This window comes from Colias croceus, chromosome 24 (assembly GCF_905220415.1).
Source record: "Colias croceus chromosome 24, ilColCroc2.1".
Lineage (NCBI taxonomy): Eukaryota > Metazoa > Arthropoda > Insecta > Lepidoptera > Pieridae > Colias > Colias croceus.
This window is the reverse complement of record NC_059560.1, coordinates 113,251-128,035: the sequence shown is the minus strand read 5'-3', so window position 1 is coordinate 128,035 and position 14,785 is coordinate 113,251. Positions and strand designations below refer to the sequence as shown.

Below are 14,785 nucleotides of genomic sequence, written 5' to 3'. Positions count from 1 at the left end.
TAGCGACTACTGTCTTGTATTGTCACGTAGATAGATTAACACACATTTTTCTCAAATGTTAAGAATTAAGGTTGTTACTGCACGTAGTGCATAGTAGCAAGCAATGTTGTATGGAAAATAACTAATTCGATATAGAGACAATATTATACAGTCGTCATATAGACTAATACCTACCTCTATTTGTTTTAAATACAAACTCTGGCAACTCAATCATCAATTCGGAAATAGATTCTGTCTAAAAGGTCCCAACAAGAAACCCTGTATTTTTTCATTTTAAAGTGATGCAGTCAAATGCCTGACTATTTCATATAAAAAAAAACAATTAAAAAAATAAAATGAATTATCTACACAGCTACATTACCGGTGATAGCGGAGTACCCCTGGCTGCCCCCGGTGGGCCCCATCTGCGCGTACAGCACGCCGTCCGCCGGCTCGTAGCACGAGATGCCCGGGATCTCCCACGGGACTGCGCGGGTTGTTACCGGCCGGGGGGTTGGGACCGGGTTCGGCTTTATTGGGGATGGCTGCTACCATACAATACAGTAAAAAAGTATTATACAATATAATAATATATAGATACAGAAAAAAATAAAGGTAGAAAAATTTATCACGTTAAATAAGCAGGCAAGGTGCGTCAGAACGCTGAGCTGACGCCGCGCTACGTCCAAATGTATTATACTACGTCGTTACATAGAGTCACGCAGAACGCCGGAATTGCGTACCGCTAGACATTAGCACTGTGTATGACAGTACGTACCCCGTAACCGTAACACAATAATTTTAGCAACATCACGTAACGACAGTTTAGCGCTCTATTGCACGCAAAAACGCCTGTTGTAATTTAGGAAATGTATGAAATTGTAAAGGAATAAATTTATAAAATTGCTGTATTTTGTATGTGATAATATTATATCCATTAATTAATTTAAAAAGAAAAACATACACACAGACAACATCTCATTTAGATTGATTTTTTTATAAAGAAAATATTCAATTGATAAGAATATCAACAGTTGTATAAATACCTCTTCTTCCAATGCGGTTGGAACACTTGGGGCACTATCAGCGCTAGGGGCAGTGGGTTGCATTCCGTCTTCACCTTCTGGCATGGGGCAGTTCCATAGCGGTGCTCGACCAAATTCGATGAAACGGTCACCCTGTACACATATAAATAATTAAAATAAGAATGACAATATTACAGTTAACATTTTTTTCTTTACAAAACGATTATGCTTTTACTAGTCGCACTGAGTTGATGTTTGACTAAAACACAAACAGTTTTAGTAAAATAGCTTATTTGATGCGGTCTCAAAAACCGATAGCTCTGGTTCGCTCCAGCATGGCGCGGCACGGTCGAGCGCGAAAATGCTAGAGTCCAATGTTCGATAGATTGCCGCGGGTAATTTGTACGCAGTTTAACTCATAACACTGACCATTTGCATATGACACACATCTCGTTCAGCTTCACCTCCTATAGCACTCGCTCACCCCAGCTGAAGAAAGTTAGGTGTCATACGCACTTCGCGTACCTGTTTCTACAGCACTAACTGACCTGCGTGAAGTGCGTGTGGTAGGACACCTTACCACAATTAGCTTACGCACCAGCAATGCCGGGGAAATAAAAATTAAAATAGTTCGTGATTGGAATACTCCTAGAAGGCAAATAAATTGCTTGTGTCAAGAGGCTCCACTCTTCCTTAACACTATTACAGAAATAATAAAATACAATACCATTGTACTATAACGCACTCTTTTTATTTATTTGTTTATTTGAGTATCGATAAGTTTTAACATCAATTATCATTATCAGGGAGTCACTGGCATTAAGGCTTGAAGGTCCCTAAGTCTACCTCGTCCTCTAGCTCACTGACCTGCGTGAAGTGCGTATGACACCTCACCTCATTCAGTTGCACTAGCACTAACTGACCTGCGTGAAGTGCGTGTGGTAGGACACCTCCCCCCGCTCGTTCCTTGGCCCGACGGCCCACAGCACGGGCTGCGGCCGGTCGGTCCGCACGGGCCGGTCGAGGCGGTCGGCCGCACGCAGCGGCCGCTGGTACGTCACTATCGAGTACCCGTTCACCAGCGCCGCGTTCAGCAGCCGCACTGAGCTCGTGTTCGCCTGGACATGGGGGATACGTGTAGTTGCTGCACTAATTATTATTAATGGTGGGAATAATAGCTATAAAAATACAGTTCCAGTTTTGACTTCTAAGTTTTTTACATAGTGTGTAAAATCAGTATATAAAAGTCCAATATTAGTATACTATAAGACATACAAGATCATGCGTAAGATCACACATCACACACGACATCAAAAGCAACATCACACACGACATCACACGCGACACCACACGCGACATCAAACATCACACGCGATATCATCACATTACACGGCTATTTCATATCAAAAATTTTTAGAAAAATGCAAATTTCAAAATATTATTTTTTTCATTTAATTATATATGTTAAATAGTTTGTGATTGGAATACTCCTAGTAAGCAAATAAATTATTACTTGTATCAAAAGGTTCCACTCTTCCTTAACACATTATTGAAATAAAACAATAGAAAGTATACCATTGTACTTTAACTCATTATTTTTGTTTATTTGTGTATCGATAAGTTTTAACATCAATAATTAAAATACAATTACTCGACTATTATCCACTTTTTTAAACTTGGTTAATTAAACCTAAAACCAAAGCACACAAATTATTTTAATAAATAAATCTAAAACAATATCTCAATAGCTCAGTTCCTTACCGAACGCAATTCAGCAGCGTATTACCACTAAATTATAAACTACACCTCCTTACGATCATGCAAACTTACACCCCGTGTGCGAACACAACAATAAACACAATTATACTTATTATACCAAAACACTCGCACGCCAACTTGCGCTGTAACCCCATAGATATAAACAGGATAGTAGCGTGACGGTAATCAAGCAATAATCTAGTTTGAGGCCTGTCGTATCGAGTTACTTGTAGCTAGGGGCACGTATGTGGTACAGCTAAATATTACACGCTCGAATTCGATAACAATCTCGGATCTCGGCTGAATTGAATTAGACCATAATATTATATTGATATTGGATTATGTATGGCTTCTGGATCTCGTGTTCTTAATGGCCTCAAGTTATACGCCGTGATTTATTTGATGAGCTAAATTATGGGACTCTGTGTGACAGTTTCCATTGTCGTATAATGTTATGGCACTTCTGATTATGTAAGTTATTGCAAATCCCAAGTTTACGATAAGCCTATAGTAGTAGCCTATAATTTCCCAAATTTATCGATAAATAAATAAATGAGAAGCATACCGAAGAGGAATATTATCTAAAAACTATGCACAATTCAAAATATGTGTAAAGTAAACTTTGTACGCGTGTCTAAACTTTTCCTCATTACTGAACCATCTCGGATATCAGACGTGTACCGAGATAAAATAACCAGTAATATTTCAAATGCTTTCTCAGAAATACGATGTCAAATGTTAGATCAAAAGTCCTAGAAACTGAGACAGAACTATTTATGAGAAATTCAAACTGACCAACTAAACTGAGAACTCCGTCGTATTTTGAGGTTTAAATTAGTTTATATCTTTGAATAAACTGATAATTTAAATAACTATATCGTTACACGAAGTTTCGTGCGAGATACATGAAATGAATTTCAACTCAGCTAATTACAACGAAGTTTGAAATGGTGTGTTTTGAGACTTTGAGCATCAGTATACTAACGATATCCAAGTTGGATTTCATAAATAGATAATTTCAACTATGATGCAATTTGTAGGCATTTTCACATAAATATAAGATTTTGAAAATGTTCTTTTAAAGATAAAGATTGTTAAAAGAGATTGCACTACTAAAGATGAAATATAAGGATGGAGTAGCGATATTTGGTAAGGATGATAATAATATATTAGTAGAAATAAAGCAAAGGAGGGTATTTCAAAAAGACGCATAATACGTAGAGCATAGTATGTAAGTAAGGTATCTCAATACACACATAAATAAGCAAAAGAGAGAATCAACACACAACAATAAACCATATTTATAAGAACATTACAGATACAAATCAAACCACACAACATTCATAGACACAAAACAAAACATCAAACTACATCCCCACAAAAGAGGACCATACAAGACATGAACACATCACAAAACATCAAACAACATGCCCCCAAAAGAGATCTACGCAGAACTCACCGCAATGTTGTCATCAGGACAAGACCCGTGTGAGCCCGCGCACTGGCTCTTGGCGTCGAGGTAGTAGTCGACAGCGTGCCCCTTGAGCGAGCTGTGGTCGAGCCACGCCACCGCCACGTCGCCGCCCACCATCTGCGTGCGGGACGCGTCGCCCGACACACCGAACGACATGTACTCGCCCTCCTCTGGTACATGGTGTGATAAATACACAGTGTAATAATTAAAGCTGATATATCAGGAGATTAATACGTATTAAGATCTGTTTAAATTTCTGTAAGACAATTTTGTCTTATGGATATGAAAATAAAAAATGAAAATTGTGGTCAAAAAGTAAATATATATATTTCTAAGGCTTTCAGTCTGATCTGAGTCTTTTTTTTCCAAGTTTATTAATACTTAAACTTTCACTGGCTACAAGTTATTGCGACACAACAATTGTCTTATTGCGACTCATTGATTGTTATGATATTTAATTCGCTTATTCTCAAGTAATGCTTGCTTTAAATCAAAATATGTAAAACAAGTAAATATTTGCAGATTTGAATGAACTATACAGCTATAAACTAAACTTAATATAAAAAAATGAATATATTTATAATATTAGCAAACTAATCGCGTTTAAAATCGTGTTTCAAAGAGTAAAACTAAACAGACACCACAAATACAATGTTCACTTATAACAAGTAAAAGCACAAACTAATCTCAATTGTAGTATTTCTTACAAAGCCGCTGCACCGAGCGCGGCGACAACTATAAATTCAACTGATTTGTTCCTCTCGATCAGTAAAGCAAAAGCTTCTATAAAATTAATCACTAACCTGAAAGTGACGGTCACGGACCATTGGAGTAATAGAAAAGTTATACATTAGAGAATGGTTTAAAATCGAGATGAATTTACTGTGCACACATGTGATTGATTTATTAGATAGAAGATGTAGAGCATTGTTTACTGTAATTGTAATTAGTTTAATAACATTAAGTATAATTTTAGAAATTCTATGATCTCTAAAATTTGATATTTTTCACGTATATATGGTTTCATAATCACCTTTTTCTAGTTTTAATCTTCTAGTCAATGCAAATAAAAGTAAAGCTTACCCAATTTAGCGACGAGTTGCAAGACAATGCTGTCGCCGGCGATGGCCCAGCGCACCTCGAAGGCCAGGTCGTCGTGCAGCACCTCGCAGTTCAGCTTCGACTAAAAACACGATGATTCATTATTATAAAACATAAAAACATGTTGTTTTATTTTTTTCATATTGGTAAATAAAATAGTTGATACGAGAATTGGTGTTTCATTTTAATCTATCGAAATGACTCGGTACACTTAAGTAAAGTTTTGTTTATTCTCAGACAGGGCAATTTCGGAAGCTTTATAGAATCTGTTAACTTATCATTTCTCTGAGAATAGTGACAGAGTAAATTAATAGTACACAGTACATTGAATTCAAGTTAATGTCTTCATCCTAACCTTACCCAAGACAAAATCTTAGGAAATCAGTCCATTCTAACAACATCTAATTATTGGAAAGGCATCGTGCATCTTCGGGATTACAAAACAAATAACAGATACATCTCTTTCATGTTTCGTATCAGGAAATAATAAAAGAGCAAACTTATTTGCATGTAGTGTTGAAATGAAAGTAGGAACGAAGCAAATTACCGCCACGTCGCTATCGATTCTGTTCGACGCCAAACTTTGTCCCATAGTTTGTTCTTCAATGCAAAACTTTGCGTTCCACGTGAATATGGGAACCACATTCTGCTTTTATTTAAGAACGTTGATTTATTTTAACAAGAACGTGGCCTCTCAAATAGTTTAATGTTGGAATACGCTACTCATTCAACTCTACTGATATTATAAATCTAATCATTAACGCCTTTAATTAATTTTAACGCGTAGATTATGTTTCAAGGAAAAGAACTTGACTACCCTATCGACTGGCAATTTGAAGAAAATGGTCAACCATAAATATAAATCACTTCATAATATACATTGCGACTGATATAAAAAAATTGCTAACGACAATCAGAAATCAATATTCTAACATTTAACTGAAAGTAGTTCTTCAATTTAGCATATTATTATATCTAATAAAATCAAATCTTTCTATACAAGTATATGAGACACAAAGCTATCTTGAAAAGACAACCCGCTTAGGGAATATGCGAACTCATGTCGAACTCTGTATATTTTATCAAAGTTTTTATAACATCTTATCTCCACTCATTTAATAGCTACTCTGAGTTCTACAAAATATTCTGCATTTTCCGAGCTCTGCACTCACGTACAAAATAGTTTGATATTTTCAGTCATACTTGAGTCTAGAATCTGGACCATTATAAAAGTTTCGCAGAACTTGTTTCTAAAGCTACCTTTTCGTTAGGTTTAACTGCACTAGATTTATTTCATCTACGTTGTATATTTTAAATATGTTACAAGTATTCACAAACCATGTTACTGGTATTAAATTACTTTTTTTTTTTTTATTTGCTTTACCACTTCTGCATTTTATTTACAAAATTTACAGGCCCTTTACCGTAGTTCTTACTTACATAAACAAGTGATAACTGCGTTAAAAACAACCGACTTCAAACTTGCACTTGCAAAATTTACAAAATTTACAAATACCTACAGACAAAAATGCTCATAAAATAAAAACTACTGGGCCTATCCGAATAAAATTTTTATGGGACCAATTCGACACCATCCCGCATCGAACAAAAAAAGAATCACGTAAATCGGTTCAGAAACCTCGGAGTAATCGGTGTACATACATAAAAAAAAAAAAAAAAAAAATATACCGGCCGAATTGATAACCTCCTCCTTTTTTTTGAAGTCGGTTAATAACGTTACTATAACTAAAACAAAAAATATAGTAAGGTAGATAAAATATTTGTGGGAGAATTTTCTAAGTACAATGAAAAGAACTGGGATAACTTTGAATAAATTTACAATCTTTCTGTAAAATATTAAAGCTGGATTTGAACCGGGATAGAATGTATTCTTTACAGATTATTAACTATACAGATTATTAACTATGTATGTACCTACCAAATTTTATACAAGTCCATTCACCCTTTTTGCAATTCGGAAACAAATTCCCAAACACTTTAATGAAAAATGTACTTAGTATGAGATATATGTATTTTATTTACAAGGAAACCTCATTCTTAGAAATGAAAAAATATATCGTCGAGTATAATTAAACCTATTTTGTATGCAAGAGCAACAAACATCTTCACATCAAAACGTACCTTCGTATACAGTAAGAAATAAACAAAATCTTAAGCAGTTCACATAAAATGGTGTTTTAACACCTTCAGGGAAATAAAACAGAGCATGTAGCTGTTCGCAAGGCATATTCGGCACACGTAACCGAGTTATATATTACAAAGGCGTGCCAATTTGCCTCCACTCTGGCCGAAGCGTCAATTTGCCCTAATCATAATATGGCGACAGCTTTTCTAGCTCACTCCATCGTTGCTATGGCAACTAGCTGATTACTTGCCTTTTGAACCTGTTGTTATTACGTGGTATTACCACGTATTACCTTGGGTATTACGATTGAATAGCCTCTAAACAACCTTTAAATGCCATTCTTATTTGACTCTATAAAAAAATAACCACAAATCTTTTATGAATTAATCCTTAAAAGATGCAGTTAAGTTATCTATACTGCATATCTGGGACAGCTTATATTTTATGACTTCTCGCGACTAAACTAATTCATATTGTGATATCAACATAATATTATGATATTTGATATGCAACAACATCACTTTAGAATTATATATTTGTACTCATGGTTGAACAAGAAAGATTATATTTTAGAAACATAAATAAAAACTTAAAAACATAAAAATACCGTATTTTACTGGACACAATTCAACTGAATCCATAAAATGTGCTATTTAAAGAAATTCAAATGGAACGTTTCAACAAAAAGCCTTTCGTATTAAAGAAAGTTTTATAATAAACGGTTAGGTAAGTCGTTTTATGGCAAATAGAGTTATTCATGAGGGTCGTGGGTCACCAGTGGGTCACCAAGGGCCTGCAATGCGTATACAGGACTTCTGTGACTCGAATATTTTGGGCATATCTTAAATATTTCACATTTTGCTTGCTGTATGTGACTCTAGGTAATGTGTTTTTTGTTATTTATTATGTTAGTGCTTAGATTCCTTTTGTTTGTTTCAACTGATTCACCTAAAACTTCAAAAAGATTTGTTTCATATTGTTTGAATATATATTTTAGGTAACGTGGAATCTGTATTTTGCAATTTCACTAAATCTTCTGCTATTTCAATTTGTATTAACAAATTGAAAGAGCAATATATTATGTCCATAGAAATCTAAATAACAAGACACATTATGTCTTATTATAGGTTTATGCAATACGTATACGTGAACATAACTTTGATCTGTTTTACTTCTTGCTTTATTCAAAACATTATACTTAATCGAGATTACACGATACGAGTATTATCCTCCAAAAACAGCAATGCCATAGGTAGGTACCTCAACTATAATTCCCAATACATAATTATTCATAGACTCTACAAAAATCATAGTTCATTTCTATACAAGCTTTAAACGAAATATCAAATATAAAGCAATAAAATTAATATTTATGTACTTCCAATAATCACACAGATAGACATAAACTTTATCAATCCGGGTTTCAATCGATGCACGCGGCTGCAATCAGTTTTTACGATGGAAAACGAATAACGCAACTGCAACGGTATGAACTATGAATAGATCAACGCTCGGTAAAGTGCAATCGATGGGCTATGGCCGCTTTAAATCGATGTTTTTGTCACTTTTATCTCTTCTAGCTTGGATACTAGAGTCACCTACGCAAATGACACGATGCTTCAAACTCAAACTCAAAATAATTTTCATTTTGCTCAACCTTCGTCGATGAACAATTGAATGGTATTTAAATGTTTACTTACACAAAATTTAGAATAAAAAATGTTAAACATTGTATTTACATGTGCCTTATAAATTTTGTCACAGATGTACAATTTTCTCACCCCTTTTCCTTATGTATAAAAACTTTTTTATTAGTTATGTTTCATGCATGTTTAGTAACAACGGAAAACTTGTATCTTAACGACACTCGTTTTAGACGCTTATATTAATAATATGTTTTACACATGAGGTCGATTATCATTATTATTTCATATACTTTAAATATTTTCATCATTCACATTCAATTCCCTAAGCCCCAGTTGTATATAACAGCAATCGGTAATGCATTCGTGGCTTATTACAGCAGAAAATTGTCCATAACATGTTTCTTAATAATTTGTATCACGTTTATTAGCTTGACTCATAGAATGGAGATAGCAAACACGTTGCGTGAGATGAGGTAATTTTTAATATGTCAAAGATTCTACAATCGGTAAGTGAAGGCCAGAATGTTTCACATTCTATTATTTTTGTAAAACGTTAAGTGAAATTGTTTGCTCAATATCCACAGCTATTAGGCAGTAAAACCATATCAAAATATGTTAAATCTATACATATAATAAATCTGTAGAAGGGTCAATTCTGTACATTGAAAATATTGAAAAAATAAATAGCAGGGGGCGTTACTGGATCGATACCAAACCCAAATATGTAATTAAAAAAATTTTTGTCTGTCTGTCTGTCTGTCTGTCTGTATGTGAAGCCATCACGTGAAAACTAGCGGTTCGATTTCGATGAAACTTGGTATAATTATACCTTATTATCCTGGGCGTAAAATAGGATACTTTTTATCCTGGAAAAATACGTAGAAAAAAAATAATCTTACTTTTTCAGTTATCCATAGACGTTGTTCTGTAGAACCGCGAAGACACGTTGCGTATTATTAATTTATTATAGGCCTAGCCGTATTTGGATCAGATAGATATTTATAAGATGTCATTGTCAGAGTTACTCAAAATGGAGAAACAAACCATCCACGCGAAGACCGACATCCGCGCGGACGGAGTCGCGGGCGGAAGCTAGTAGATAATATTTTTAAAGATATTTCAATAGGAGAGTATAATATTAATAGATGAATATGTCTTGTAAACAACAATTCATACAGTTTAATAGTTAATTAGCTGAATAATAGACCGCAGATTACGCACTAACGCACAAGCTCAGAGCTATAACCTAAGCCTGACCCGAATGCAATAAAAACACTATATAACTGAATTGCAAAGGCGAAATTGCGACTTAAAATATAAAATGGTAAGATTTACTTTTATATAGCATAGTATTTGAGCAATGAAAGCCGGTAATAATAAAAGTATAGTCGTTGCCAATTCGCTTTGTCGTGATGAAGAATGGAGGCATTCTTTGCTGAGTTATCATCTATGTTATAAAACTCTATTGTGTTGCGTGTTCTATATACGAATGCCTTTTCTTTTATATTCCACCAACGCCCTGTCTCTTTGGAGAATATTTTTGTATAAAATTTAGGCATTTGTTATGTTACGTTATACATATTATGTTGGAACATAATAAATTTAGGTTTGTTATTTGACCTTTTAAATTGCGTAATTGCAGTACTTATCATAATATTATGTCTTTTAAGATTATAAATTAGGAGCTGTCGACTGCTTTATCTGTGTCCTAGATTCAATTAATCGTATGCAAAACAGATACATCACGTTTGACTGAGCATTTATCACAGAAGCTGTAGTTTTTCAATGATATTTATCTGTATGAAGATCCCTTTAGGACCAACCAATAGAATAGGCCAACGGAATAGGACCCATGTTTAAGTTATCATACTTATTTTTTATAGTTATAGAAACAAGAAGTTTATGAACGAAGTGACAACTTCAACGATCAAACAATGGTCTAAAAAACTCACCATTGCAACAACCATTTGCAATAACGCTGAAACAATTTATCATATTTTCATGAGACGTTCGGAGTAATGGATAGAAATGAAACGCAAAGTGCTTGGCAAGCTTTATTGCTATGAGTATTATATATCGCTTTAATGTATAAAAGTAAAAAATAACAACTTAATATTTCACAATTTATCACGAACGGCAGGCACCGAAGGAACTTATGTATAGAGATTATGGCATCGTGTAATTATAGTAACCCTTGTGATCTGACCTCCAGATAGACTTTACCGTGAGAATATGCAGCGCATAGATATTCTGCTTGCTCACTCATTTTGGGATACAAGCGAATTGTTACTATCAATTCATCAAAATGTGCATAGTATATTTTATCGTTTATGTAATATATTTTTCACATCGCCGCAAAAGCTGAGAAAATATTTCCAAGGTAAGTTACAAAATATATTTTACAATGTGTTCAAAATTTCCGAACGTATAAGATTCCTTCGGTTCGCTGTAAAGTTATAATATATTCCCGCCACTTACTCTACACTAAACTTAGAATGGCCTTTTTATGAAGGCGGTCGAGAAGTTTACGATCTATCTACAGTCTACACTATAATATATCACTTTTACTGGCATCATCGAAACACAATATACCGCGGAATCGGTAGGTTCCGACGCACGGTGAACGGAACGGTTAATTATCATATGACGGGAAGGGACAATGAACGATCACAGCTCAGAATCTAATCGCCAAGGCCTAGTGAGAGGAGCGTTTAGAAGGGCAACGAACGATTGGGAAACCGTGGCGCAATCGATTGACCGCGGATGAGACGAGAGGATGTGTTGCGCGAGCGTTGCATCAGAGCCGCGACCTCCCAAATGGGTCAAGGTCAAACCGGTAGTCCCGGCCGTGGTCGAGCGGCACGCCGGGGTACCGCCTCGACAGGCGCGCGCGCTCCAGCTGCACGTGCCGGTCGCGCAGCGCCTCCACACGCTCCCTCTCCCCCTGCTGCCGGATCAGGTCGTCGTACAGGAAGCTCTGCAGCTCAAGCGCTCGGCGCCGCTCCTCGTTCAAGTGCTGCACGGTTAGCAGGTCCTGCGTCGCCGGGTCCAGCAGCGTGAACGTCTGCGGTATTATTTCGATTTCATATTTTTCATCGCTCTGCTTCTCTGCTTCGTTTGCGATGCTTGCGCGTTCTTTCTCATTTTGGTTTGATTGTTGTTCATATTGAGCGTTTTGTTGTTCATATTGAGCTTTTTGTTGCTCATATTGAGCTTTTTGTTGTTCATATTCAGCTTTTTGTTGTTCATATTGAGCTTTCTGTTGTTCATTTTGTTCCAATTGTTCATTTTGTTCCAATTGTTCATTTTGTTCCAATTGTTCATTTTGTTCCAATTGTTCATTTTGTTCTAATTGTTCATTTTGTTGTGATTGTTCATTCTGTTGTTCCTGTGGTTGGTCATTGTGGGCCGGTTGGTCACTGTGGACGGGTTGGTCAGCCCGGCGGCGCAGGTGCGAGGGGGCCGGCGCGTGGGCGAGGGAGGCGGGGGGGCCGGCGCCGAGGCGCGGGGGGCGGTACGTGGTGGCGTCGAGGCGCGCGAGGGGCTTGCGGGCGCGCGGGGCGGGGGGCGCGCGGGGGGACGCCGCCGACAGCGCTTTGTTGCGGCTCTGCAACAAGAACCTCCACTCAGGACAGGGCAAAGATGGCATGGGGATGGGAAGGATGCGTGATTGTGTGATGATGCACTTACCCCCTACTAATAAAATTTGTTGCTAATCAGTCTTAGCGTTAGGTTATATTTTCAGATGATTGTCAAACACTGATTAGGCGTAGGATTAATAGCGTTTCTTCGTTTATTAGTAAGGCATCGACGTTTAAATTATTCTGGCGAGCCTTATTAATTTTTTCCCCTAATCTAATTATGGATAGATTTTCTCTTTCGTGTTCATTATTGATATTACTTCATAAACGACGATACGTGTTTTCATCTCAACATAATACAGTATGAAGACATTAATTCAAAGGCGAGTAAGCTGTTAAATCTCAAGGCGTTCCGTCGAAGAGTGCAGATTGCGTCTCGTAACAAATTGGTGACTCGATGAGCTCACGACTCACGACCGAGTTCCGAAACGCTTTAAAGCATTTTATTCGATTTCGCAAATGTGTGAATAGCGATTATGTATGATGATGATGCTAATTATTATTTATGCAATCTTTGACATAATATAAAGGATTGCGAATTCGAATGTGCCATAATAATTACTTTTGAATCTATTTCTATTATTCAAAATAGATAGTTATCTCATTCACTGTTATTGTTTTTTAAAACTATTGCATATAAATAGACTGATTGCAGATTGAAATATAAAGTAGACTTTATTTTTTTTTTCAATAACCAATAACATTTCAGACTCATGCTAAAAAGAGCCAAAACATTTTTTAAAGTGTATTTTGTTGGCAGTTTTTATTTTAAAGCGAGAGCAGACACGCCACGTTAGCTTTTTATGTTATTGGTACTCGTTTTTGTAGTTTGTATTTTATATTATAATCAAAAATATTTTAAAATTGTGTAATCTAGACGTAACTAATATTTGTTTTTATTTTCTGGGAACATGAGTGCACAAACAATATTTGGTAACATATTTACCTCCGCTTGTAACAACACATCGTCATAAAAATATAAACCATTCGATTATCAGAATACAGACGTATATTTCTCATTCACAGTAAAAGATATGATAATTTCAAAACGAGTTACGAGGAAAATGTTATAAACAATATTCGTTGTATCACAATATTTACGAGCGCAGTAAAAACATCGTAAAATATCGAACTCGCTGAAAACTGCGCTTTGCAGAGCCAGCGCTGCTTTTCTGCAGAACGAGCTTTACTATACTAGAGAAACACGACAACTTTGCAGATAACCTATCGTCTATGCATGGATAATTTTTTAAAAAAATTTACATAAATGGCTAATGGCTCTAAATGAGTTAATCAATTATTGTTCCTCCACAAATTTTCAGGCATATCTTACAATAGACTCCAATAAATTTTGATTTGTAAAAACAAGTAAATAAAAAGTATTAAATGATATCATCCCGAACGCATATCCATTGCATATTATATTATTTGCGTCACTAATAAAGATTGTTTCTTAAAAAGAGTGCATAATTCTAACAATTTTAATTTTCAGGAGTAGCGAAACAAACAACTTAACATTGTTACAACTTTGACGATTTTACCTGATATTCTTATCTTGTTTTGAGTAAGTTACGTTAAGTAGTTTAACTTGACTGACAAACAATCCTGTAACGAAATGTACAAATTCGTTTTACTTAGTATTATAAAGACCATATCTACCGAATTTTCTCTAATACGCTTATCAGATACCTACTAGGTCAAATAATTTTAACAACATTACCAACCTCTATGAATTATAAAAAAAATATTAGTAATTCATAAACAACAATACAAAACCTTTGATTTAACAAAGACTTTGGTTTGAAAAACTAAAAGTTTATTAATTTTGTGAAATCATGTTTTTCAGAAAACAAATGGTGTAGGTATACTTCAAATTATAAGGACGGGATGAAGCTTGAATAAAAGTTATGAGAGATAAGCAAGCAGCTTTGTTTGTGTTACATAACTGCAATTCGTTTAATATTGTATGAAGACAATCGCACAAAAGCAATTTGCCGCGGGCACTGAAGTTTTTG

At 35.5% G+C, this 14,785-nt stretch overlaps 1 protein-coding gene across 2 annotated transcripts in view; it reads right to left on the bottom strand.

Annotated features, from left to right (window-relative positions):
* Nucleotides 1–14,785, bottom strand: part of LOC123702706 (protein Skeletor, isoforms B/C) — a 58,777-nt gene that overhangs the window by 4,103 nt on the left and 39,889 nt on the right. For both annotated transcript variants that reach the window (XM_045650493.1, XM_045650491.1), the window contains exons 7-11: nt 5,320–5,419; nt 4,222–4,406; nt 1,928–2,122; nt 1,026–1,157; nt 362–524 (exon numbers count right to left, since the gene is read on the bottom strand). In XM_045650493.1, coding sequence (XP_045506449.1) covers nt 362–524; nt 1,026–1,157; nt 1,928–2,122; nt 4,222–4,406; nt 5,320–5,419 — 775 coding nt within the window. The remainder of the gene's footprint in view (nt 1–361; nt 525–1,025; nt 1,158–1,927; nt 2,123–4,221; nt 4,407–5,319; nt 5,420–14,785) is intronic.